The sequence below is a fragment of the Camelus ferus genome, chromosome 20, assembly GCF_009834535.1.
Source record: "Camelus ferus isolate YT-003-E chromosome 20, BCGSAC_Cfer_1.0, whole genome shotgun sequence".
In the NCBI taxonomy this organism is placed as follows: Eukaryota; Metazoa; Chordata; class Mammalia; order Artiodactyla; family Camelidae; genus Camelus; species Camelus ferus.
This window is the reverse complement of record NC_045715.1, coordinates 30,422,260-30,448,171: the sequence shown is the minus strand read 5'-3', so window position 1 is coordinate 30,448,171 and position 25,912 is coordinate 30,422,260. Positions and strand designations below refer to the sequence as shown.

The 25,912-nt window shown below is 38.7% G+C and overlaps 1 protein-coding gene across 1 annotated transcript in view; it reads left to right on the top strand.

Annotated features, from left to right (window-relative positions):
* Positions 1-24,470, top strand: part of SUPT3H (SPT3 homolog, SAGA and STAGA complex component) — a 385,976-nt gene extending 361,506 nt beyond the window's left edge. Inside the window, 1 exon segment of the mRNA XM_032463187.1 lies at positions 23,151-24,470. Within this exon segment, the coding sequence (XP_032319078.1) occupies positions 23,151-23,192 (42 nt within the window). The 3' untranslated portion in view covers positions 23,193-24,470.
* Positions 24,471-25,912: the final 1,442 nt, after the last annotated feature.

Sequence of the window (25,912 nt, the reverse complement as noted above, 5' to 3'; positions counted from 1 at the left end):
GTGTTAATCTCTGGTGTACAGCATAGTGCTTCCATTATACATGCATATATATGTGTATATATCTATTCTTTTTCATATTCTCTTCCATTATAGGGAATTAAAAGATATTGAATATGGTTCCCTATGCTGTACAGTAGGACCTTGTTTCCATCTACATCTGTATCTGTATGTGATTACCACACTGACCTGATTATTTTAGCTTTATACTAAGCTTTGAGATCAGGTAGTGTGTGCCCTCCAACTTTCTTCCTTTTCAAGGTTTTTTTTTGGCTGTTCAGAGTCCTTTGCCTTTTCATTTAGAATCAGTTCCTCACTTTCTACAGAAAAGCCTGGTGGGATTTAGAAAGGAATTGCACTGAATCTATAGATAAGTTTGTGGAGAACATCTTAACAGTATTATCTCGTGATGTATGAACACAGTATTGCTCTTCATTTATTTAGATCTTTTAAATTTTTTCTCATCAACATTTGGTAATTTTCATTGTATAGATCTTGCCGTGTATTTTGTTAAAATTTTCCCTAAAATTTTTTATGCTTTTATAGCTTAATTTCAGTTTTTACTTGTTCATAGCTAGAATACATACATAAAATTGATTTTTATGTTGACCTCATAGTCTGTAACCTTGGCTAAACTCATTAGTTCTAGTAACTATTTTCTAGATTCTTTACTGTTTTCTGTGTAGACAGTTGTGATGTCTGTAGACAGAGGCAGCTTTATTTCAGCATTTTCCGTTTGTATGGCTTTTGTTTGTTTTATTGACTTCATTGGTACTGATGGTGAAGAGGAATGGTAAGAGTAGATATCTTGCTTTATTTCTGATCTTATGGGGAATGTGTTCAAACCCTCGCAATTAAAATTGATGCCAGCTATGGATTTTTCATAGATGTCCTGCATCAAATTGGGAAACACTGTTGTTTTTAGTCTTTTTTGTAAATGTGCATGTGCCTCACTTGGAATTCCTAAGGCTTTTTCTTATGTATAGTGTTAGGTTGCTAATTTGAAACAACTGACAATGATTTCTGCCATTAGGTCTTTGTTAGCATGCCAAAGTGTGTGTGTCCTAAAACTAGACTTTTATTTGTTCATATTTCTAAAATCTCTAGCAATATTGGATACTTTCTTTTCTAATCCATCTTGTCATCCAGGTGGCCAGAGTGCGCAGGTGACAGTATCCTTCCACTACAGTACATTTCTTTTCAAAAGTCAGCGGACCTGAGTCCTTTTCATTGAGCAGTGTCTCTGTTCCCGTCAAAATTAAGTGGCATCATTGAACATTTGATACGATTCACTCCGATGTGCGCATTCATTCACAGACGCCGCCATAACCTTGTGCTGCTGCTGTGATAAATGGTCCCGTCCTGTCTTACAGGAGCTGGATGAACAGGCCTGCCTGTCACCGCACAGTCATCATGCCCCCTCGTGTGAAAGCACTGACCATCGAACAGCTCTTGTTACATCGCTAGCATTTAGATTTTTTTCTAATTTTTATATATATTCTCTAATGTATGTATTACATAGAGATAAAATTTTTAAATAGGTGTATGGAAGCATAAAAAGCCTTTGAATGGTTGATGGCTGGTAATGTTTTTCTCTTTCCATTCATTTGCTTATACTGAAATGATCCCAGGTGGGCAGCACTGACCAGCCTCGTGATCGCATGTCCTGGCAGGCTTCTTATTAAACTGACAGCAGTTACCCGTTTTTCTAGAGGAAGCAAAGCTTTCACATTTATTTCTAAACCCAAGCTGCTTTAGGCAGGACTTCACCCACCCGTGCCCTAGTGTTCTCAACAGCTGCTGAAACCCCTGGTGTCTCTTGTTAAGAGTCTGTATTAGCTGCTAGGGATCAGTGAGCTCTCTGTGAGACCTCAAAAGGACAGAAGTGGCACCATGCGTGATGTGTGATGGACTTCGAGTTCCTCGTGAAAGTAATGTTTGTATGCTGCTGTATCTGAGTCAGAGTTGCAAATAAGTGCCCCAAATATACATCATCTCTTCCTCCCAGATGATTCCACAGTGGAGATGGGATCAGTGCATTTTTTCCCTCTTGGCACGTAGATGGATGTTCACATGCTGTGTGGCACTGGTTGGTTTAAAGGACTTTGTGAGGGAAATATATCACTAAACCTAACCTCTTTGAGGAAAAATATTTCCTTGAATTGTGTTTAGAGTTTTTTTAATTAAAAATTAATTGGGAGATTATTTATTTCTTATTTGCAAATGTTATTAGAGAGCTTACACTCAGCCCTTGCCAATGAGCAAACTCCTGAAAAACAGCCACTTTAAAAAAAAAAAAAACTTGAAACTGGCTCTGTCACTCACATGGGACCGAGCAGGTCTGTGACCATCCTTCCAGAAAAGGTTGTGGTAGCTTTATGTGTGCGTGCTTGAGTGCGCTGATTCTTACTGTCCCGTGGTTTATTGATGCATCAGTCCAGTCGCTGCTTCTGTCTTCACACAGCATCCTCCCTGTGTGTCTCTGTCTCCTCCTAAGAGGACGCCAGTCATACTGAATTAAGGGGCACCTTAATGATCTCACCTTAACCCAGTTACATCTGCAAAGACCCTGTTTCAAGTAAGGTCACAGTCACTGCTCCTGGGAGTTAGGGCTTCAACTTATCTTTTTAGAGGACACAGTTTAACCAATAACACCGTCTAATTACTGTTATATCAAGATGGTAATTGTAAATGAAATTAGAACTAGTATAAGATCCATAGAAATAATGGCTCTGCTGATTTTATTATGGTAACACAAATGACCAAAAAAAAAAGAAGAAAAGAACTTTTACATGGAACATTAAAGATAATTACAACCTAACTCTAAAACAATGAAGTCATGGGATACCTTCCCTCCACTGCTCATCTATCGTACGGGTTGCTCTTTGATACTGATGCCCTCTCATCTGACCTTTCTCCACCCAGCACCGAGAGCTCTCAGGTGGCCTAGGGATCTGAGAGTCCAGATTGGAGATTTTAGAAGCTTGTCACTCAGCCTGCTCAAGGCACCAGCTCTCCCAAGTTCCCTCTGCCCTTGAACGCCGGGACCCTGTCACTCCCTGCCATCTCCTGCCTGGTCGGCCCACCCATGCTCAAGGGCAAGGCCAATGATTCCCAACTATTCTGAGTACGAGGACTCCATTTCACATAAATATATTTTATGGATGCCTTCCCACTTCTTTACACTGACATTAATTCAATGAAACATTTCAGCCAGGTTTTAGGAGAGGGAAAGGAAAGCTCTTCTGCACACGAGCCTTCCTCTGCCTGTCCAGTCCCTGCGGTGGCGGCAGCAACTGGGTGGGCAGGTCCCTTCGCTCAAGCAGTTGCGCAGCTCTTTACTTAAGAAATTTACTCTGCATTTTGTTTTATTAATCACAAATATATTATAAAATATGTTTGAGAAGTAAAAATTCTCAATTTGTAAAACAAGTTATTTTGCAAATGTAAGTGTCTATCAATGTGGATTTTCTTACATGAGGACTACCCCTACCCAGGTTTGAATAGGCTTCACTCGTTTACCAAATACTTACTGAGCATCTAAATGTAAGGCATTATGGGGTCTATAATAATGACCAAAATGGAGTTTGAAAGGTGGACTATAATGAAGTTTACTAACATTTACAAACAGAACTATGTATTATTAGAGAATTACAATCAAAGTGCGTCTGGAATTGAGAATATGCATTTCGATTAATGTAATTTGTCAAAAGTTAAAATTCGCCAAACATATGATTTGATTATGTTGTTATAATTTAACTAAAATAATAATATACATTAAATACAAATACAAACACCTTACCCTTATACAGGGCTTTACAGCTTACTGAATACCTTTGTATACATTATCATAGCCAAAACGCCCAAATCTCTCTTCTCCAAAGTTAGATTACAGCATCTTGGTTTAAAGTATCATAACCTTCCTTGGCTTTTTTTCACTAAAAGTTTGACTGTTTAATATCACCATATAATCATGTTTACCTGAAAAATTGGAAAGAAGGCATGGAGTCTCCATCTGTTCATTTCAGCCTGGGTGGCTAAATGGCTCCTAACAGTCAATGCATGAAAATGGCCTAGATTGAATAAATTAGCAAAATCACAAAAGGAAACCACTGGAGGAAATAGTTTTACACATGTAATTGCTGCAATCCTCTGGTGAATGTGTCAATCTGTACTAACTAAATAAATTTGTTTATAGACATGTTCTGTATTAGCTTCCACTCTTTCACAGCGTTGTGCCAAACAAAATCCCACTAGAAGTAGGATGTTCACACCCGAGTAGGAGTTTCTTGGATAAATATTTTTACTATATGGAGACCAAAACCACTTCTACAAATTTCAGACTTTGATTGAAATACTATATTTCTTTAGCTTTTTTTCCCTCCCATCTTTTCTCCTGGCAGCTTCCCACGCGTTAGCTGACCTCCTCTCACCTCCCACAGCTGCAGTGAAAGGGAAGAGGCTGGCTACAGGCACAGGGGCCAGTGGACCCTGCAAGTGATGGGACCTGCCCGCCCAGTCGCTGCTGCCACCGCAGGGACTGGACAGGCAGAGGAAGGCTCGTGTGCAAAAGAACTTTCCTTCCCCTCTTCTAAAACCTGGTTGAAATGATGCATTGATTAATGTCAATGTAAGGATTATACATCCTGAGGCCATACTTTATAGAATGCCTGCTTACATTCCATGTGAGTGCTCCATGAGGAGAACACATAAAGGTAGAATTCATTCGGCCCTTCCTTGAGAAATCGCAGAGAGTTCTCGAAACAGAACAGCCACGTTCTTTCGCAGGCGTGTCTCTGATCTCCACTTTTGCCGACAAGAATCTCAACTGACTTCTTAGTTCCCTCCTCCAGGATTGAGTCTGGATTTTCCACTGGCCTTCTGAAGATCTGTCTGGTGATTCATAATACAAAATATTTCAAAAGGCAGTATTTTCAGTAGTAGTAACTCTGTTAAAAGTACTTAAGAACATCTCATGTTAATGTGCTAAACCTAAACCTTCTGTTTCTGAGAGGCAATATGACCAGTAAACTAGTTTTGAACAACAATGTAATAGAGGTGGCCCAAGCCAGTGCAGTACCCTAGTTACCATGACCCAAACAGCCCACCTTGTAGAGTTAACTAGAATAATACCCAATAAAGTGAACACTGTCGCTGCTATACAAATAGTATGCCTGACTTGGGATGGTTTCATTCCTCAGACGATTTAGTCATTTAATATGATAGCTCTGCTCAAATTCGTCTTTCACACTGGAGAACACAGTTTGGTTATTTATGATACTTGCAGGTAAATTTTCAAAGTGAAAACACTGCTCTAAGTTTCCTCCATGTATTTTCATGGCTTAATGTCTCATTTCTTTTTAGCACTGAATAATAATCCATTGTCTGAATGTATCACAGTTTATTTATCCATTCACCTACTGAAGAACATCTTGGTTGCTTCCAGTTTTTGGCAAGTATGAATAAAGCTGCTATAAATATCCATGTGCAGGGTTTTGTGCAGACTTAAGTTTTCATTTCCTTTGGGTAAATATGAAGTAGTGCAATCCCTGGATCGTATGGTAAGAGTATGTTTAGTTTTGTGAGAAACTGCCAAGCCACCTTCCAAAGTGGCTGTGCAGTTGTGCCTACCCACCAACAATGAATGAAAATTCCTCTTTCTCTATATGCTCGCCATCACTCATGCCGTCCGTGGTCTGGGTTTTGCCCGTTCTAACAAGTGTGGGATGGTAGCTTGTCATTGTTTTCATTTACATTTCCCTGATGATGGCATATGACACGGAGCATCTTTCCATATGCTTATTTGCTGTAGCTCATTTTGGTCAAGGCATTTTTTAATCAGATTGTTTTCTTACTGTTGAGTTTTAAGAGTTCTTTGTATACTTTGGAAAACAGTCCTAATACTTTACAGATATTTTCTCACAGTCTGTGGCTTGTCTTTTCATTCTCTTGAAAGTGTCTCTTGCAGCTTAATGGAGTATTAATTTTAATGGAGTCCAGCTGATCAGTTTTTTTCTTTCATGAATGGTGACCTTGGTGTTGTACCTAAAAAGTCATCACCAAACCCAAGGTTGTCTAGATTTCCTCCTGTTACCTTCTAGGAGTTTTATAGTTTTGTATTTACACTTAGATCTATGATTCATTTTCAGTTATTTTTTGTGAAAGGTTTAAGGTCTGGTACTTGATCCATTTTTTGCATGTATATGTCTAGTTTCAGCACCATGTGTTGAAAAGACTATCTTTGTTCAATTTTATTGCCTTTGCTCCTTTGTCAAAGATCATTTGGTTGTATCTATATGAGTCTATTTCTGGGCTCTCTGTTCCATTGCAGTGATTTATTTGTCTTTTTCTTTTGTCAGTGCCACACTGTCTTGATTACTGTAAATTTATAAAAGTCGTGGAGTTGGGTAGTGTCAGTGGTCCAACTTTCTTCTCCTGCTCTTCACATTGGCTCTTCTGGGTCTTTTGCCTCTCCCTGTAGACTTTAGAATCAGTTTGTCGATATCCACAAAATAAGTTGCTAGGATTTTGATTGGGATTGTTTTGAATCTACAGATCAAATTACGAAGAACTGACATCTTGACAATATCAAGTCTTCCCATCCATGATCATGGATTATCTGTTCATTAATTTAGTTTTTCTTTTATTTCTTTCATCATAGGTTTATAGTTTCCTCATATATATCTTAATATATATCCTGTTAGATTTATATATAAGTATTTTATTTTTGGAGGTGCTAATGTAAATGGCAATGTGTTCTTAATTTAAAATTCCATTTGTTCGTTACTGGCATATGGGAAAATTATTTACTTTTGTATATTAACCTTATACCCTGCAACCTTGCTGTAGTTCCAGGAGTGTATCTTGTTCATTCTTTCAGACTATCTGCATAGATGATCATGTCACCTGCAAACAAACACTTTTCTTTCTACCTTCCCAACCTGTTTCTCTTTTATTTCCCTTTTCTTTTATTGCATTAAGTAGGTCTTCCAGTACAATTTTGGAAAGCAGTGGTGAGAGGGAACATCCTTGCCTTTTTTCCTGATCTTAGTGGGAAAGCATCTGGTATGTAACCATTAGGTATCATGCTAGCTGTAGTATTTTTGTAGATATTCTTTTATCGAGTTGAGGAAGTTCTCTTCTATTCCTAGTTTACTAAGAGTTTTTCTCAATGGGTGTTGGATTTTGTCAAATGCTTTTCCTGCATCTATTGATGTGATCATATGATTTTTCTTCTTTAGCCTGTTCATGTGATGGATTGCATTAATTGATTTTCAAATGTTGAACCAGCCTTGCATACCTGGGTTAAATCCTACTTGGTCATGGCATCTAATTCTTTTTATTCATTGCTAGATTGAATTTGCTGATTTTTTTTTTTTTTTGAGGATTGTTGCATCTGTGTTGATGAGAGACAATGGTCTGTAGTTCTTTCGTAATGTCTGTGTGTGCTAATAGAGTAATGCTGACCTCATAGAATTAGTTATATTAGATAGAATCCATCTGCTTTTAAAGAAAATTGTGGAGAATTAGTATAATTTCTCCCTTAAATGTTTGGTAGAATTTACCGGTGAACCCATCTGGGCCTGGTTCTTTGTTCTATAAGGTTATTAATTATTGATTCAACTTCTTTAATAGATTTATAGAGACTGTCTTTTTCTTCTTGTGTGAGTTTGGCAGATTTCAAGGAATTGGTCCATTTCGTCTAGGTTACCATGTTTCTGAGCTTAGTTTTTTCATAATATTCCTTTATTACCCTTTTAATGTTCAAGAGATTTGTAGTGGTATCTCCTCCTCTATTTCTGATACTAATAAGCTGCTTCCTCTTTTTTTCTTAGCTGGTTAGAGGCTTACCAATTTGATTGATCTTTTCAAAGAACCAGCTTTTGGTTCTCTTGGGCTTTTTTTTCCCCTGTTGACTTCCTGTTTTGTATTTCATTGGTTTCTGCTCTGCTTTTTATTATTTCCATTCATCTGTTCTATCATTTCTATTCTTTATTTCCCCTTTTTTCTTGTTTCCTAATTTGGAAGCTTAAATGAATGAGTTTAGATCTTTCTTATTTTCTAATATGTGCATTCAGTGCTATAAATTTCCCTCTAAACAGCACTTTTTCTGCATCCCACAAATTTTGATGTTGTGTTTTCAGTTTTAATTTCTCATAAAATTTGATCCATGTGTTATTTAGAAGTATGCTGTTTAATTTACAAATATTTTGGAATTCCCCAGCTATCTGTCTATTACTGATTTCTAGTTTAATTCCATTGTGCTCTGAGAGCATTGTATGATTTCCATTCTTTCAAATTTGTTAGGGTATGTTTTATGGCCTCAGATGTGGTCTATTTTGATCAATGTCCCATGTAAGCTTGAAAAGAATTTATAATCTATCATTGTTGGATGAAGTAGTCTAAAGATGTCCATTATGTCCAGTTAATTGATGATGTTGTTGAGTTCCATGTTCTTACTTATTTTATGCCTGTTGGATCTGTCCCCAATTTTTGATAGAGGGGTGTTGAAGTCTCCAGCTACAATGGTGAATTCATGTGTTTCTCCTTGAAGTTCTGTCAGTTTTTGCTTCATGAATTTTTGCTTTTTTTGGTGGGGGAGATAATTAGATTTGTTTGTTTGTTTAGGGGAGGTACTGGGTACACAGGACCTTGTGCACGCTAGTATTGCTTGAGCTATACCCTCCCCCACTGCTTCATGTATTTTGATGCTGTATTGTTAGACATAAACCTGTTGGAGATTGCTATATCTTGGGAAACTGATTTTAATCTATGTGTGTCTTTATATTTAAAGTGGGTTGCTTATAGACAACATATAGTTGGGTCTTATTTTGATCCACTCTGATAATCTTCACTTTTAAAGGATTATATCACAGAGTATAGAAATCTGGGTTGGTGGATTTTTTTTTTCTTAACACTTTAAATATTTCACTCCACTCTTTTCTTGCCCACATGATTTCTGCGAAGTTAGGTATGATTCTTATCTTTGCTTCTTTGTATGTAAGGTGTTATTTCCTCTGGCATCTTTTGAATTTTTTTCTTTGATTTTTCTTGTAAAATTTCTTTGATTTCTGAATATGACATGCCTAGGTGTAGTTTTTGTTTTTTGTTTTTTGTTTTTTTTTTTTGTATTTATTCTCCTTAGTGTTCTCTGAGCTCCTGGATCTGTAGTTTGATGTCTGACATTAATTTGGAAAAATTCTCAGTCATCATTTTTTAAAATACTTCTTTTGTTGTTTTCTGTTTTTCCTCTTCTTCTGGTATTCCCATTATGCATGCTTTATACCATTCATAGCAGTCTCACAGCTCTTAGATATTCTGTTATGTTTTTTCATTCTTTGCTTTTCAGTTTTGGAGGTTTCTACTGTGATATCCTCAAGCTCCAGAGTTCATTTCCTCAGCCATATCCAGCCTACTAATAAACCCATCAGAGCCATTCTTCATTTCTGTTACACTGTTTTTTTTTAATCTTTAGCATTTCTTTTTTTATGTTTTCCTTAAAATGTCCATCTCTTTGCTTACATAGGCCATCTGCTCTTGCATGCTGTCTCCTTTGTCCATTCAAGCCTTTAGCATCATAGTCTGTTAATTCCAACATGCCTGGCACAAATGGGTCTGATTCTGATGCTTGCTCTGTCTTTTCAAACTGATATTTGCCTTGTAACATACCTTGTAATTTTGTTTTGATAGCCAGACATGATGTACTAGGTAAAAAGACCTGCCACAAATAGGCCTGTATTAATGTGGTGGTAAGATGTGGGAGGAGGGAAGGCATTCTATACTACTATGATTGGGTCTCAGGCTTTTAGTGAGCCTGTGCCTCTGGAGTGTGAATTTCACAACCGCTTCTTGGTGTCCCATCCACCCCTGCCCCTAACAACCTATTATGTGGGTCAGGGTGGCTACAGTGGACTGAAGTTGGATAGTTCCCTTTTCCCAGGTGAGTTAGGCTCTGGTTTGTTTCTCCTGAGGGTTAGACCTTGTTAAGAAGAACAGAATGCTTTGGTGTATTTCAAAATGTTTTTCATCCCTCTCCTCGCCTGAAGGATGTGATATTCACTGTGAGAACCTGGGAGAGTTCCAGGAGGTGAAACTCATACAAGTTTGAGTTCTCCTCCCCATCTCACGTGACTGGGTCCCCCCGTGTTTTATCTCCCACGTTTGTCCACAGAGCTTCTAGCAGTTTGTTGATTACAGTTCAGTTTTCGCTCCCCCAGCACTGGTTCCCAGAGGCTGTTGCCTGTAGATCTGTGCCTCAGTAAGTTGTGACTGTCTGTACTTGCCTCTGACGTTACTTCTCCTTTGGACCTAAGAGTTGATTTTTTCCAGTTTGTTGTACTGTAACTATATCATAACTTTTACTTGTTAGGACAGATTGGCAACTTATAAGCTCCTCTTACACGCTGGACCAGAAACCAGAAGTCCTCCAGTTATTCCAATTTAATATAAAGAGTTTATCAGGCTCTAAAGCAGTAATTTAAAAGAACTGTTTGAATGCTTATATAATTCTTACCTGAATTTTGATACACCCTCCAGTGGTAGGTGGTGCAGTTTGGTGTCAGGGATTTAATACTTACTGTGACAAGCACAGCCTCTGGACTGGCATTTGGGAGTAAGTCAGGCTCTCTCCCCTGGGTCTCACCTAGAACACTTCCCTGTCCTGCTACCCATTCCCCTCCCATCCCCAACTCAGGCCTCAGCTGAGTATCTCTTCCTTCAAGAAGCTGTCATGACCACCACAACCCACCTCTGCTGCCCTCTCACCGGGTCCCACTGCACTAACTTCTCGTTGTGTAACTCCCATCACACCCATCACTTCTCACTCAGTGTCTCTCCCCTTAGACTGCTCGGCGGGAGGGTCAGGAACCACACCTGTGACCAGTGCTGTCCCCACTGCACCTGCAGCCTGCTTACTAAATACAGAAATGAGTGACTGACAGTCGGTTCATACAGAAATACACCATCTCAGGTGGCTGCCATTGTTAACTCCTCTGTCTTGATTGTTCTGTGTCATAATTTTGTTATTCATTGTCTTCCAAAAATTCTTAAGAACCTTCATTTACCACTGACGTCCTCACCACTGGTAAACAGCTGCTATTTGTGTTCTTAGTCCCGTGCCATGTTTTTTGCTGTGGCAAAGGGCACTGAGACAGTGTTTTCTTTTAATTTCTATTGTATCATTGTTGACAACTTTGGAAATAGAAAATTCAATGGAGTAACACTGTCAATCAATTGAGATTGTTAAAAAATTATTTTATACTACTATAAACTTACTATTGATTATAATTTTCAGTAACAGAATACTTGAACTTAAAATGTTTAGATGCATCAAAACCATTTAACAGTGTTGTTTCAGACGACTTGGATTCTGTTCCTGGCAAACAAGGCACTTGGCTCCATTGATGCAGAAGTTTTTACTCCTGGCAGATTAACAGTAATGAGAAGCCCAGACATGCTCCCAGGGGGAGCTGAGAACTGGCGTGAGAGGAACCATTTGCTTTGCAGCATTGCTTAGGACTTATTCAGGTCACTAATTTATTTTTCTTTACAATTGCTGCTGATGGTTATCTAGTGAAATGATAAGTGTGTGGTCTAAGCCTAATTTTTAGGAGCTAAGAATATCTCAGCCCCCACTAGCCTAGTGAACACGTTAGCATTTCACATTGCTGTCCAGAGGAAACTAAGCTACCTGCAAGTCAAATGCATTTATTCATTAGATTATTATTTATTGAGTACCTACTTATGTGCCGTGTGTTGGCTTACAGCCTGGACATACAGAGATAAATAAAATGGCAACACCCCTGCCTTCTGGAGAACTTTGGGTCAAACAAGAAAAATGAGAATTAATTGTTCTACTGAGCTCCCCCAAAATGGAGATTTTGATTACTACCTCCTGCCAGTTTACTGTTTATACATATATTGATACGTGTTTATAGCTTGGAATAATTTCAGACATCCATGTTTGGTTGTGTATAATATAGGTAGCTGAAGAAAAGTTTAATGTGTCTACAATATCATGGAAAGAATAGCTTATACATAGAAATCGTACAGTTTTATTTAGTCTCAGTAAGATTGCTAAAAATTACATTCACAAAAAGCTTTTCTCCAAAATACAGTGTTATTTGTATCAACTATGTAATTATTCTGCTCAGTGACAGCAAAGAAATTAACCAGTTCTCTCATATAATTTGATTGAGATGACTTGGGCAACTAGAAATGGTAATTTTTAATAATTAAATCTTAATGTAGAGATGTTTCTATTTACAATGCTGAAATAACTTCTAAGAAGAATATGATACAGACTTAGAGAAAAACATGCATAAAATGACACGTTCCTCAAGATTTATAGGCTCCAGTTACTTGGAATAGAATGAGAGTTAATGCTATGTCTGTTCCCTCTTCTGCCAGCCAGGGAAGACCTCTTATTTAAAGGGCAGGGCTCCCTCCACTGTCTTAAATCAAGCCTCTCCTGTCTGACAAACTGCCCTCCATGATTTTTCACGGGATGTTTATAACATTGGGAAGTATACAGAAAAGGAAAATGTTTAATGAAGAGCTTTGCATGTTCCAGTGCTATACATCATATGGTTCAATTTAGATTCTCTGACATATCAGAGTTAGAATGAAATTATCAAAAGGGGGCAAGTCACATGGCATTGGTACAAACAAGATGTGCCTATTTGTATTTAGGTTTGCTAATGAAATTCAGCCATGAGCCCCACTTTGATTTTAAGAGGCTTAGACCACCATTCAGTTTTATTCACTGTAATTAAATCTCTTGCCCACACGCAAGAAAAGGGGGCATATTTTATCTTTGAAAAAGCTCTTACAGAGCTTTGATATGAAGCTCCAGAGCTTCAAAGATTTGTAGTATTAAAGCAAAACAGTATGTCTCCGAGGGCACAGTCACCTCCTTTAGCAAACGGAGGCTGGGAGAGGGCTTGGACTCTGAATCCAGCGACCCCACAGAGGGCAGGGCTGAATCTGGGCTGAGGGGGTCAGGGTAGGGGCAGTGAACTTGACACAACGTGATGCAGTCTCCACTGTTGCTCCCAGAAATAGAAAAAGGCCAGGTAAAAGCACAGCTGGTTCTGACTGGAAACTCGGGAGAGAGGTGGGGTGTGAGGAGGGCTGATTTAGCTATCTTGGGAAACAGCGTGCATACATGAAATTCAGAGAGGTACCTACCTTCCCAGGCCCCGCCCAGCTCAGTCTTCAATAAATCGAACACTTAGGCTCACTTAATCTGTAAGGACTAGTGGAGGCCTGTGGCTTTCCGTTTACTCCATGACCGCCTCCTCTTTTCCTCCCGGCAGAGCCAAGCCAGTCGCTGTGGGCCCTCTGCCCCCTGTGCCCTCTTCATCCCTGTGGAGTAGAAGAGAGCTTTCGGGAAACCACCAGGTCCTTGGCAGCCAGGGCAGTTCCTGTGGGCCGCAGATCATCCAAAATGCAGAGAGCCTACCCTACACTTAGTTAATTGGGAGTTAACGGTAGCTTGGGAGAGGGTGAATGTATGCTCCAAATCTTTTTATTGTCCTTTTTCTACTGGATTTAACCCAAATTGGCCAACTCCAAACAGATCCAGACTGGCCACATTATTTGCTTGGCCCTAAATCAGCCACTGAGCACAGCCTTAGTAAGACTTCAGTGCAAGTGGTGTGACGCCCCCTTAAAGGTCCTCAAGATGCTCACTTTGCCACAGAATCTTTCATCAGGGGTATCTTAATTATTTTCATATTGCATCCATTTATCAAAACTATTATGTGAGGCACTCCGGGAAATTGTGATTCTCTAAGGGAGAGCTAATCACGTTGCAGGAGAGGCGGGGGTAGAGCTGAAAGCTCGCAGTGGCCTCAGCTCTGACGACTCAGCGGTCCTGTTTCAGACGGCATTACGTCTCCCTTCCCCTAGTCTCCCCACTTTTGTTCTACTCCCAGGGGTTCTTTATCTGGAAAAACAATTTTTTTCCCTACATCTGTTTTGCCCATTAAGGTCAGAGAAGCTGAACACATGGCTTTGGGCAGAATGAGAACCATCTATAAAGAGCCCTAGAGTGAGTCAGGAACCTGGGCCCTGCCCACGTGACCATGGATGGGTCACTGTCTCTGGACGTTAGTTTTTTTCATCTGTTAAGTTAGGAACTGGCCTAGAATTCACAAAGATACTCTCTAATTCCAAAACTTTAATGTTCCTTGGTTTTAGATGTAAGCAAAAGATTTGTTCAACTTGGGTCAACAGGCTTAGTTTCCACATCCTTTTTGTCATTATGGAACTAAACGTGCCGTGGCCATCTGAAGGGCTGTGTCCCTAACAAGGGCATCACAGCATCGGGGAAGGAAAAACAGCGACTGGTCTGAAGGCGCCCACAGGAAGTAAGGAGTGTGCAAGACGCAGGTAACCCGTCTGCTCTCTGCGTAAAAAAGAATGTACACTTCTTCTGTATTAAATGCTAACATCAGGATTTCCATTATGAAATACTGTTTACTGTATCATCATGACAGACTCTGAAAGGGTTCCATTTATTGACAGTACCACTTGGGGTCCTGGTAACGGTATACTCGCCTCCTCTGCCGCCGCCGTCAGCCCTCACGTGCATCTGGGTCACCTGGATTGGTTTTAAGACATTCCAAACCCTGATCCTACTCAGCCCAACTGACTTAAAAAAAATAAATAACATATTCTGGCTTCACTTTTTTAAACTCCCCAGGTGATCTGGATGCACAGTGCTTTTTATTACATACTATTCTTAAAATTAGTCTGGAAAATAAGCACTAGTTGAGAACGAAGATGATTCAGATTCAAGTCACATCGCTGCACTCAGCAGCACTGTGCTGGGCTACTCTAGCTGAAATTTGAAGTACAATTCTGATTTACTCTAAGTGATGTTTTAGCAAGAATCGAGTTCATTAGGAGTGGGAAGACAATATGCCTCTGGTAATTTGGATGGAATAAATCAGGCCATATTTCAGGGGGTTCTTTGTTTTCTTTTGTTTCATGTAAGACAGTTTGGTATAATGAAAAGAATACAGGCCCTGGGCTTTGAATCTTAAATCTACCAGTCACTAGACTTGTCACTTTAAAAAGGAGAAAAATAGGACCTTTTTTATTAGCTGTAGTAAGACTAAATTAGATATGGACTTCATAACCCATTAAAAATGTATTTTTTTAAATATTTGCCCCTCCCTGCTTTGAGAAATACACAAATCTTGTGTTCTTTTGTTATTTGAAATTAAATATTGTAATTAAAAGTAAGAGCAAACAGAATGATTGCTTATGTTTTCTCTTTGTAACCCTTGAGAATGACCTTTTAATGCATCTTACTTGTGGTGGTTAAACCACTAACAGTAAATTGGAATCTTTAGTGACTGCAGGGACTGTGTTACATAGCTTTGTGTCCTTTGCACCACCAAGCACATAGTGACTTATACAGAGTTAGAACTTAATATCTGAGATGTGCTAAAATCAAATTATGCCATTGTATAGGAATTCAGGTTATAGAATCAAAATCTTCTGTGTTAGGCCTTTGAAAAATTGAAATATTTGTAAGTGAATTTGAGACCTGCTATAATTTTTTTCCTTTTTGTCTAGCTTTATTGAGGGACAATTTAAATAAGCAACCTAACTTTATATATTTAAAATCTTTTTCTTAATGTAGGCATTTAGAGCTGCTTTTGCTGCGACTAAGTTTTGGTATGTTTGTAGGGCTTTTGTTGTTTGTCTCAAGATTTTTTTAACATCCCTTTTGATTTCTTATTTGACCCATTTGTTCAGATGTGTGGGGTTTTTTATTTCTACATATTTGTGAATTTTCTAGCTTTCCTCCTGTTACTGATTTCTAGTTTCATTGCATTTAGAAAAGATAACTTGGTATGATTTCAGTTTTCCTAAGTTTAAGCCTTGTTTTGAGATATGGTCTACCCTGGAGAGTGTCTGTACTTAAGAAGGATGTGTATCCTGCTGCTATTGGATAGAATGTCTTTTAGGTCCAAATGGCCTCAAGTGTAGGTCAAGTCCATTATTTTCTTATTGATATTCTGTCTGGATGATTAATACCCCACTTTCAACAATGGATAGAAGTCTCCTACTATTACTATATTGCTGTTTCTTGCCTTCAGATCTGTTAAAAAATGCTTTAATATATTTAGGTGCTCTGATGACGAGTGCATATATATTTACAACTGTTACAGCCTTCTGATGAATTGACCCCTTATCCGTGTAAGGACCTTCTGTATCTCCTCTTACAACTTTTGATTCAAAGTCTATTTTTTCTGACATAAATATAGCTACCCAATTTCTTTTTTGTTTCCCATTTTCAGGGAATCGCTTTTTCCTCCCTTTACTTTCAGCCTATGTATCTTTGAAGCTTAAGTGAGTCTTTTGTAGGCCGCATACAGTTGGTTCTTTGTTTTTGTTTGTTGGTTGGTTGTTTTAATCCATTCACACACTCTGTGTTTTAACTGGAATATTTAAACCATTTAGAGTGATTACTGATAGGTAAAGACTTAGTAAAGACTTAGTGTTGCCATTTTGGTAAGTGTTTTCTGATGATCTTGTAGTTCCCTCCTTCCTTTCTCTCTAGCTGTCTCACTTTAAGCGTTGATGACTTCTTGGTAGTGGTATGCTGTGAGTCTCTTCTCTTTATCACTAGCATTCCAGTTATAGTCTGTTGCTTTGCCATTACCACGAGGCTTTCTTAATACATCTTATAACGGTCTATTTTGTGATGGTTACAACTTTAATTGCATAAAGATGTTCTACACATTTACTTGTCCCCCACACACCTTGTCAGTGTCACAACTTCCATTTTTAATAGCATGTATCAATGACAATATTTCAGCTATAGTTTTTTCACATTTTTCTTTTAATTTATATGCTATAATCCAACTTGATTTACATACCACCATTGCAGTATTAAAATATTTTGAATTTATCTATAGATTTACCTTTATTCAGTGACTTTTATACTTTCATAGGTTTCACATTACTAATTAGCATACTTTTGCTTCAGCTTGAAGAACTCCCTTTAGTATTTCTTGTAAGGTAGTATAGTGGTGATAAACAAAATCTGAGGGAATTTATCTGGGAAAGGCTTTCTCTCTATCCAGAAACTACTTTCCTGAGTAAAGAATTCTTGATTGGCGGGGTTTTTTGGTTTTTGTTTGTTTCAACACTTTGAACATGTCTTCTCATTTTCTTCTGGCCTGCAAGGTTTCTTCTGAGAAATCTGCTGATAACCTTAGCTGGGTTCACTTGTATGTAATGACTCTAAACTCTTGCTGCTTTCAGAATTCTTTGATTTTTAAGATTTTGGTTATAATATGTCTCAGTGAATCTCTTTGGGCTGAATCTGTTTGGGGATCCTTGAGCTTCATGTATCTGGATGCTCATGTCTCTCCCCAGATACCAGAAGTTTTCAACCATTATTTCTTTAAATGAGTTTTTTGACCCCCTCTCTCTCTTCTCCATCTATGAACTCCAGTAAATCAAATACAGTCGTCCCTCAGAATCTGCAGAGAATTAGAATTCCATGGATACCAAAATTTGCAGATGTTCAAGTACTTTATATAAAATAACAGTTTTGCATGCAACCTATGTACATCCTCCCATATACTTTAAATCATCTCTAGATTACTTTAATACCTAATTCAATGTAAATACTATGTAAATAGTTGCCAGCCCACAGCAAATCCAAGTTTTGATTTTTGGAACTTCCTGGAATTTTTTTCCAACTATTTTTGACCAGCAGTTGGTTGAATGTGTAAACACAGAACCTGCAGATGAGGAGGGTTGACTGTATTGTTTCAGTTAATGGTGTCTCCTAATTTACATAGACTTTCTTCACTCTTTTTTCGTTCTTACTTCTTTTCTCCTCTTAATGAATAATATCAAGAAATCTGTCTTCAAGTTTGCACATTCTTTTTTCTGCTTGATTGAGCCTGTTTTTTGAAGCTCTCTTGCATTTTTCATTTCATTCATCGTATCTTTCAGCACCAAAATTTCTTTTGTTCTTTCTTATGATTTCTGTCTCTTTAACTTCTCATTTTGTTCATGCATTGCCTTCCTGAGTTCTCTGAGTTGTTTATTAGTTTTCTTAAAATAATTATTTTGAATTCTTTTTCAGGTAGCTCACAGATAACTATTTCTTTAGGGTTAGTTCCTAGAAAATTATCGAATTCCTTTGGTTGTGTTATGTTTCCTTGCTTTTTCATGTTTTGCATTGCATTGACATTTGTACACTTGAGGGAGCAGTCACCTCTGGCCTTTTCAGGTTGATTCTGATGGGGAAGGACTTTCATCTGAAGGTGTCTGTGAGGGCTGTGGCTGGGTGGGTCTCAGCAGCTCTGATTCTGGGGAGAGCATAGTGAGTTTCTATGCCGCTCCATCAGCCGAGGTCAACATGACAAAGACTGCGGAGATCTTCGGTGGCCCAGACTGCGGAGGTCCTGCAAGTGGCAGTGGTATCCAGGGCTGCTGGGGTCTTCCTTTTTTGCCTGTGGGAGGAAGTTCTAGCCAAGGGGATCCTTTTCAATGCCAGGTTTGGTGCATTGGTATTCAGATTGGCAGTGGAGCTGGGGTTCTGGGATCAGGCACATATGGAACTTCCTGGATGGAGTGATGCAAAAGAAAAAAAATGCTTCCTATACTTTTTGATGCGGTCAGGCTTGGTTTTTAAGCTCCTGAAAGTTTCTGCTGCTTCTCTGTTGGCATTCAGAACTGTTTTTGTGGAAAAGACAAGCTTTGGGACCTTCTAGCCTACAATCTTGCTGATATCAGTCCCTAAAATTCTTATTTTACTTAAAGAAAGCAGAAAAAAATTAGGAAATGTAGTGAGAATAAAACGTGGGTCTGAACTGAGGGGGTGGTTTTATGTATAATTAAAGCCTTACTGATTAGGCTAATGGACACAAATAACAAACACAATCATGTTCAATTTGGAACTGCAGGGTATGTTTTGTAGCATATTTATCTTTTGCTTAATCGTTTGCTTTTTAATATTACTTTGTATTTCTTACAACATGCAATTTATGATGAACCGTAGAAAACAAGCCAGTTTGAGATTTTAATGTTTCCTTTAGCTTGTCCACTGTCCATATGCAGATTTTTTTAAGTCATATTTTAAAAGTGCACACTTATGAGTTAATTTTCCCACCAGTGCTCAGTGCATTAGGTAGCATCTGTGTCTGCTTATCCAGATAGATTGAGAATCCAGTAACAGGTCATAATTTGAAGCTGAATAAAGGATGTCAAATATGAGAATCTAGCTTGATACCCAATTAAGGGAAAAAAAGCCTAAGAACTACCACTGGTCCTTTAAAAAAAATCTTTGTTAATAACTTTGAGAGATGCTACTGTCTGAGCTTTTCAACACAGTCACATGGGAGCAACTAGGGCTTGAGAACAGAGCTTTATTAAATCAGAAATAAAGCTTAAGTGGCATATAGCAGGTAAGAGCTGATTGGAGAGAAGTCTGATTGTGTCATTAATTTATACTGTTAAATAGCTGGGCAAGTCCTGGCTTTTTCTGGTCAAGGTCTAGGTTTTACTAAGAGTGTCTGTGAAGATGTAGAGCTGGGACTCGTTCATAGGCTCTGACAGTAGAGAGTGAGTGGGCTACGGAGTGTTTCATGAGAACGTGGCCTCTGGAGGGTCCTCACACCAAGCAGTGTTTAAATTTAGTTTCAGCATTTGCAACACAAATAGAGAGAAATTCACAGTTGACACAAAGATGAGTTGTCTTCATCCATCTTCCTTTCAAGTTGCTTACTCTAGAAAGGATGCCAAATCTGGGACGTTCCCATAATTGCCCTACACAGACAACATACATCCTTTATACATCAAACGGAAAAAGTAGTGACTCAGCGTGGGGGACCCTCGGGGATTGGTTTGCTGAAACTGCCCTTCACTAATTACACATGCTTGTTTGTTTGTCCTTTATTTTAGATGTAGAATACGAAGAACTTATTCCAGAAATCAGGGTCAGCTCTAAACTTTGGTTTTCTCAGTAGACTTCGCTACTTGAGGTTCTGTGCTATTAAATAAGCCTGTAATCTTTTTAGTTGTTTGCAAATAATACTGATAAATTATCTGTGAAGGTGAACTGATCTTTGAAAAGTGACCTTTTCAATCCTAGAGAGAATCATTTCAGATCACCCACCCTGGAAAGATTTAACTGGGTAATTTCTCAGGGGGGCTCAGTCAAGTCTTCTCCTGAGCCAAGACTTCTTTTTCAAGCAAGGCTCACTTCAGCCATTTACCTTGAAAAGGAATCCAGCTTTACTCCCAGGTCCATTTATCTCCATGTAAACCATCCCTGTGCTTTAAATATTATGTTAAAGTTTGTCGCTGTGGTTGTAAAATGTGAAGTATCAGGGCTAAGTATTACTGGGGCATGAGCCTCCCGGAGGCGGCCGGAGCTGTTTAAGGCCTGAGGCTCCCGGGCCTGTGGTTGTGGGAAGACACTCTATCCATCCCTGCAGGTTATTTGCAGCTCTCCGGGGACCTCACTCAGCACCGTGCTCCAGCACAGGCTCAGGAGGTGGAGGTGGGGTTTCCTAGCCCTTGCTGGAATGTCTGCTTCTGGCCGGCAGCGTCCCGTGCACGAGCTGTCCGGCAGGGAGGTCGAGCTCGCAGAGAAAGCCCTGAGGGAGGAAACGGGGAACGTGCCCCTGTTTTCTCGTCCTTGATACACTGAGCCAGAGTCAGCTGTGCAACAGCACGACCAATGGATGACACTTAAGCCAGGACGCCAATGACTGACACCACAGTAAATCCGATGTAAGCAGGCGATTTGGAGGAAAGGTTTTGAAGTTAATTGAATTTTATGCTTAACTGTTATTCAGGAAACCATTTTTGTTTCACCTCATGTTTGTAGAAGCCTTTCTAAAAAGCTTGGATCCAGTTTGTTTTTGTCTTTTTTTTTTTTTTTTTTAGTATAATTAAAAGCAATCATTTTTTCAACATAGGCAAAACATTCTCTGACATAAATCTTAGCAGTGTTCTCCTAGGGCAGTCTACCCAGGCAATAGAAATAGAAGCAAAATAAACAAATAGGACCTAATTAAACTTATAAGCTTTTGCACAGCAAAGGAAATCATAAACAAAACAAAACAACAGCCTACGGAATAAATGATGTGACTGACAAAGGTTTAATTTCCAGAATATATAAACAGCTCATACAACTTAATAACAACAAAAAAACCCAATCCAAAAATGGACAGAAGACCTAAACAAGCAATTCTCCAATGAAGACATACAAATAGCCAATAGGCACATGAAAAAATGCTCAATATCACTAGTTATCAGAGAAATGCAAATCAAAATACAATGAGGTATCACCTCACACCAGTCAGAATGGCCATCATTAAAAAGTCCACAAATGACAAATGCTGGAGAGGCTGAGAAAAGGGTACCCTCCTACACTGCTGGTAGGAATGTAGTTTGGTGCAGTCACTGTGGAAAACAGTATGGAGATTCCTCAGAAGACTAAACAAACTTAACATATGATCCAACAATCCCACTCCTGGGCGGATATCCAGAGGGAACTCTTAATTCGAAAATATATATGCACCCCAGTATTTATAGCAGCACTATTTACAATAGCCAAGACGTGGAAGCAACCTAAATGTCCACTGACAGATGACTGGATAAAGTTGTGGTATATGCATACGATGGAATAGTATTCAGCCATAAAAAATAATAAAATAATGCCATTTGCAGCAACATGGATGGACCTGGAGATCATCATACTAAGTGATGTAAGCCAGAAAGAGAAATAAAAATAGCATGTATCTTTTAAAAAGTGTGAAATCTAAAAAAACAAAAAGACACAAATGAAGTTATTTACAAAACAGACTCACAGACATAGAAAACAAGCTTTTGGTTACCTGGGGGAAAAGGGGGTGGGAAAGGATAAATTGGGAGTTCAATATTTGCAGATACTAACTACTATATATAAAATAGATAAATTAGAAGTTTCCTCTGTATAGCACAGAATACTGTATATTCAGTATCTTGTAGTAACCTATAATGAAAAGGAATATATGTATGACTGAACTATTATGCTGTATACCAGAAATTGACACAATATTGTAAACTGACTATGTCAATAAAAAATCAAAGTTTCTGCTGTATTTCCTACAATATGGCTATTGAAGGTAAATTCATTGAAATTCATTGAAAGTATACAGACTCCAGAAAAGCCCGAGTTCTTAGCCTAGAGCGAAAAAAATTCCCTAATGAGATTTTTGTCATTTTCCCATTTTTCTGAAAACAGATTGTAGAAAAGCTCCAGTTGAAGGTTATGATTGTTCCTAATTCAAATAATGAAAGCAATGGTGGTAGAAAGAGGAAGTTTATTCCTATGTCCTGGATTTTAATTCTGCTTCACTATGGGTCTCATTGTGAGACTCAGGACACCTCACTGAGGTCCCGTGTGGCCCAGCTCCTCCAGCTCTGACACGCAGAATGTATTTCTCGGGATAAAAAATCATGCCGTTTTACTTTCTTTACTGGAATATATCATATTATTGCAATTAGGATCCATTTTCCTTTACAGGAATATTTTTATCCCATCATGAATATCCATATATACATCTATGTATACATGAATGTATATAATTATGTAAAAATGAAGTTTTCTGTAACGTCTAATGTACAGAGCTCCTTAGAGGTCACGGTATTGTTGGCGGGTGGGAGAAAGGCCTCTATTAGTGTCTGTCCCCACAGCTTTGTGCTGAGACTATAAATTAGGCCTGGGGAGCATTTAATGAGTCAGTAATTTATGGACTATTAGGGTACTTAGTTAGAAGTGATTCTTGAGCATGTTCAATAGAGAACACATGTTTATAAAGGACAAACAGATCAGTACAGTGTGTCTTCGGCCTAACCAAACACAATCAATTAACAGAGTGGGATGTCTTATTTTACATACATCTCCCACTCCCCCAAAATAGAATCGCTAACCACTTGTTAACCATGCTGACTGACAGAGTGGTGGCTCGAGCTCGGCCACCAGCAATGTACAGATCACGCACCCTCTTAGGTTGCAGCCAGCAGTCTACAAAACAGGAAGAAAGCTCTGCTTGCTTTTTTTGCCTCCTCTCCCGGTTTGACTTGATGGGATAATTCACTGCAGATTTCTTTTTCTTTGACAGAGTGCTTACCGCAGGAATGGGATGGCTTTCCTGGCCTGCTGATGTGACTGACTACAACAGGAAAGGCAGTGTTATGTTCAGGTGATTTCTGTTCCACTCCTTGGACAAAATAAAATACAAGTGAAGTGGATTGGTTTGTTGTGACCATCAACTGGCTGACTCCAGCCCTTTTCCAGCCCCCTCAATGCTTAGTCTTGTTTACCAGATGGGCCACTTAGCTAATTAATGGCAGGATGTTTGGGATGGTGTGTAGGTGGACAAGAATGCACATCACACAATTCTGAAATTTTAATTCGGATGAGATGTACTGCCCTCAGCTCACATCTTAAAAGCAGTGTCTTTTTTTTTCTCTCAGTGTTTAGTCTATGTTTTGTTTGATGCATTTTGTAATCCAGATTTGGGACAGAAAGCAAAATTAAAAGGATGGTCGCTTTCCCCTGCACAATCCCACCAACTTTACTTTCCGACATCTGCTGCTGAGATCTATGTGATCTTAGAGACAAATGTCCATTTTATACACTCACACTAATCAGAGACCTAATTGGCCTGATGGACTGTCTGCTTACATCTTCTCTGCCCTTCACTCCACGCGTAGCGTCTGTGTCGTTTCCCTGCCTTCCTCCCAACTCCCTGCGCATCTCCCGTGTGTTTCCCTCAAGTATACCCCTCTTCCCCATCTTCATTTCTCCCCTTCCCCTGTCCCTCCGATCCCAGGCCCACCCCCGACACACTCACCATGCCCATTTAAAAGCAAAACAATTAGAATCAGGAGGAGGGGAGCCCAGTGATCTGCTTTCTCGCCTCAACCCTGGTGTGCACCGGGCAGTTTCTTGCTGGTAGCGGCTGAATTACCCTTCTGGCATCTCTACTTTCTCCGGTGAATGAGGAACTGTAACTCTGGGAACCAAACCAAAATACAGCAGCTATACACAGTTCCTGATTCAACTTGAATTGAAAAAAAAAAAAAAAAAAGTAAGTTATTTCTCTCATTCTTTAGTTTTGTGTAATTTTACTTTTATCATGGTTTTTACACACCCTGGATCAGCCTTTGTAAAGAATTAATATAAACAGAAATGAGAAGCATGAAAGATTTCCCTCCTGTGACCAGATCACTGTGAGGCTCAGTTAATGTGATTGCACTGTGTTGTTCACATTTGTTAACTATCATTTACCTGTTCTATGTTAGTCCTTATGGAAAAAATCTTCATGTCAAAAACAACAAAAAAATGCAAATACATAATATCAAAAAATTGCCAAGGGGTTTTGATGTTCCATCTGTGCTTGGTGAAATGTATGATTAAACTTTTCTTTTTATCATCATTCTTATTTTTCTTGGCATCCCTAATCATGGAAAATTATAAGCTTGCAGTAAACATCCTAACTTTTAAAACGACAGCATTTATTGTATTTGGTTTCGATGCCAGGCTTATAGATGTATAAAATTTTCAGGAGCTGATTTTTCACATCAAAATTCCTCCTCTCCCACATTATACATTTTAAAATATGCACAAGGCAGAAAATACAGGGTTTAGGTTTTTTCCCTTCATTTTATTCTACCTGATCTCCTTATAGTCCCAGAGAAGGAAGACTCAATGTACATTTCTCTCAGAAATATGACAGGTCTGTGTTTTTGTTGGTCTGGCGTATGTTTGTCTATCTTGAACAGTCTGACAGGTAATTATTTATAAAATCTGGTTTTGCCCAGTAAGTTCATATAATAACCTTTCACTTTTCATCATAAGCCAGTGAGCTGAATTTAGAATAAAACAAGGTCATTTATGTCTGTCCCAAACCAGCCTAGATGTCCCCATAATTGCTCAGTATTAATATTTGTAATTTTTTTTTCTTTTCTACACTTAGGTTCTTTGACTTTTTGCACAACACAAATTTAAAGTGAAATAAAATTTCCTTAAGCATTGAGTATAGGAAAACAGAAAGAACATTTCTAGAAGGAAAGTTTCAGAAACTGTGATTTAAATAAGTTTTTCTCTGAAGATTAAAGTGTTATATAGAATCTGAAAATGTCAGAGCAGAAGATGGTCTGAAAGACCATTGAAAACAACCACTCGTTTTACAACTGAAAAATGATGTCCTGGGGAGGAAAACTGACTCTTCCAAGGTCACTCAAGAATGGCAGTGACAGACCAGAGGCCGGATCCACGGTCCCTCGTTCCCAGTCTGGTCCTGCACTTTCCCGCACTGTGTGCAAAAGACAGCACCAGGACACATCACGGGTTATGGCATGTTTATCTTAGACAATAACCTACATTTTTTTTAAATGATATTAATTATGGGCACATCCTGAAGCACAGGTGTTATGTTAAATCAAATCTTCAGAGGGACTGTGATGTTAATTAAATAATCTGTAATATGTCAGTTATACATCGATTTAAACAAAGGGAGGAGGGAATTAATAGACTTTGAGCACCTCCTTTGTGTCAGGAACCTCACCTTTGCTATTTCATTCTCTTCCCAGTGACTTCATGAGGTAGATGCTATAAAACAAAAATAAAAATCAGACTCAATTGTAAATCAAATCTGAAGACACAAAATAGCATCTGTTTTGGTAGCCCTGTGTGTTTTGGAAATGGAATTTGAAAATAAGTAAATAAGTAACTTCTCTTATGGGAAATTGACACTGCCTTATAAATTTGAGGGTAAAGGAAATAGAAATATTTCTCCCTTCACCTGAATTTGGAAATGCAACTTTCCAAACATGCCATTTTGAGGCTATGTCATTAACCTTCCTGCCTTCACATGTT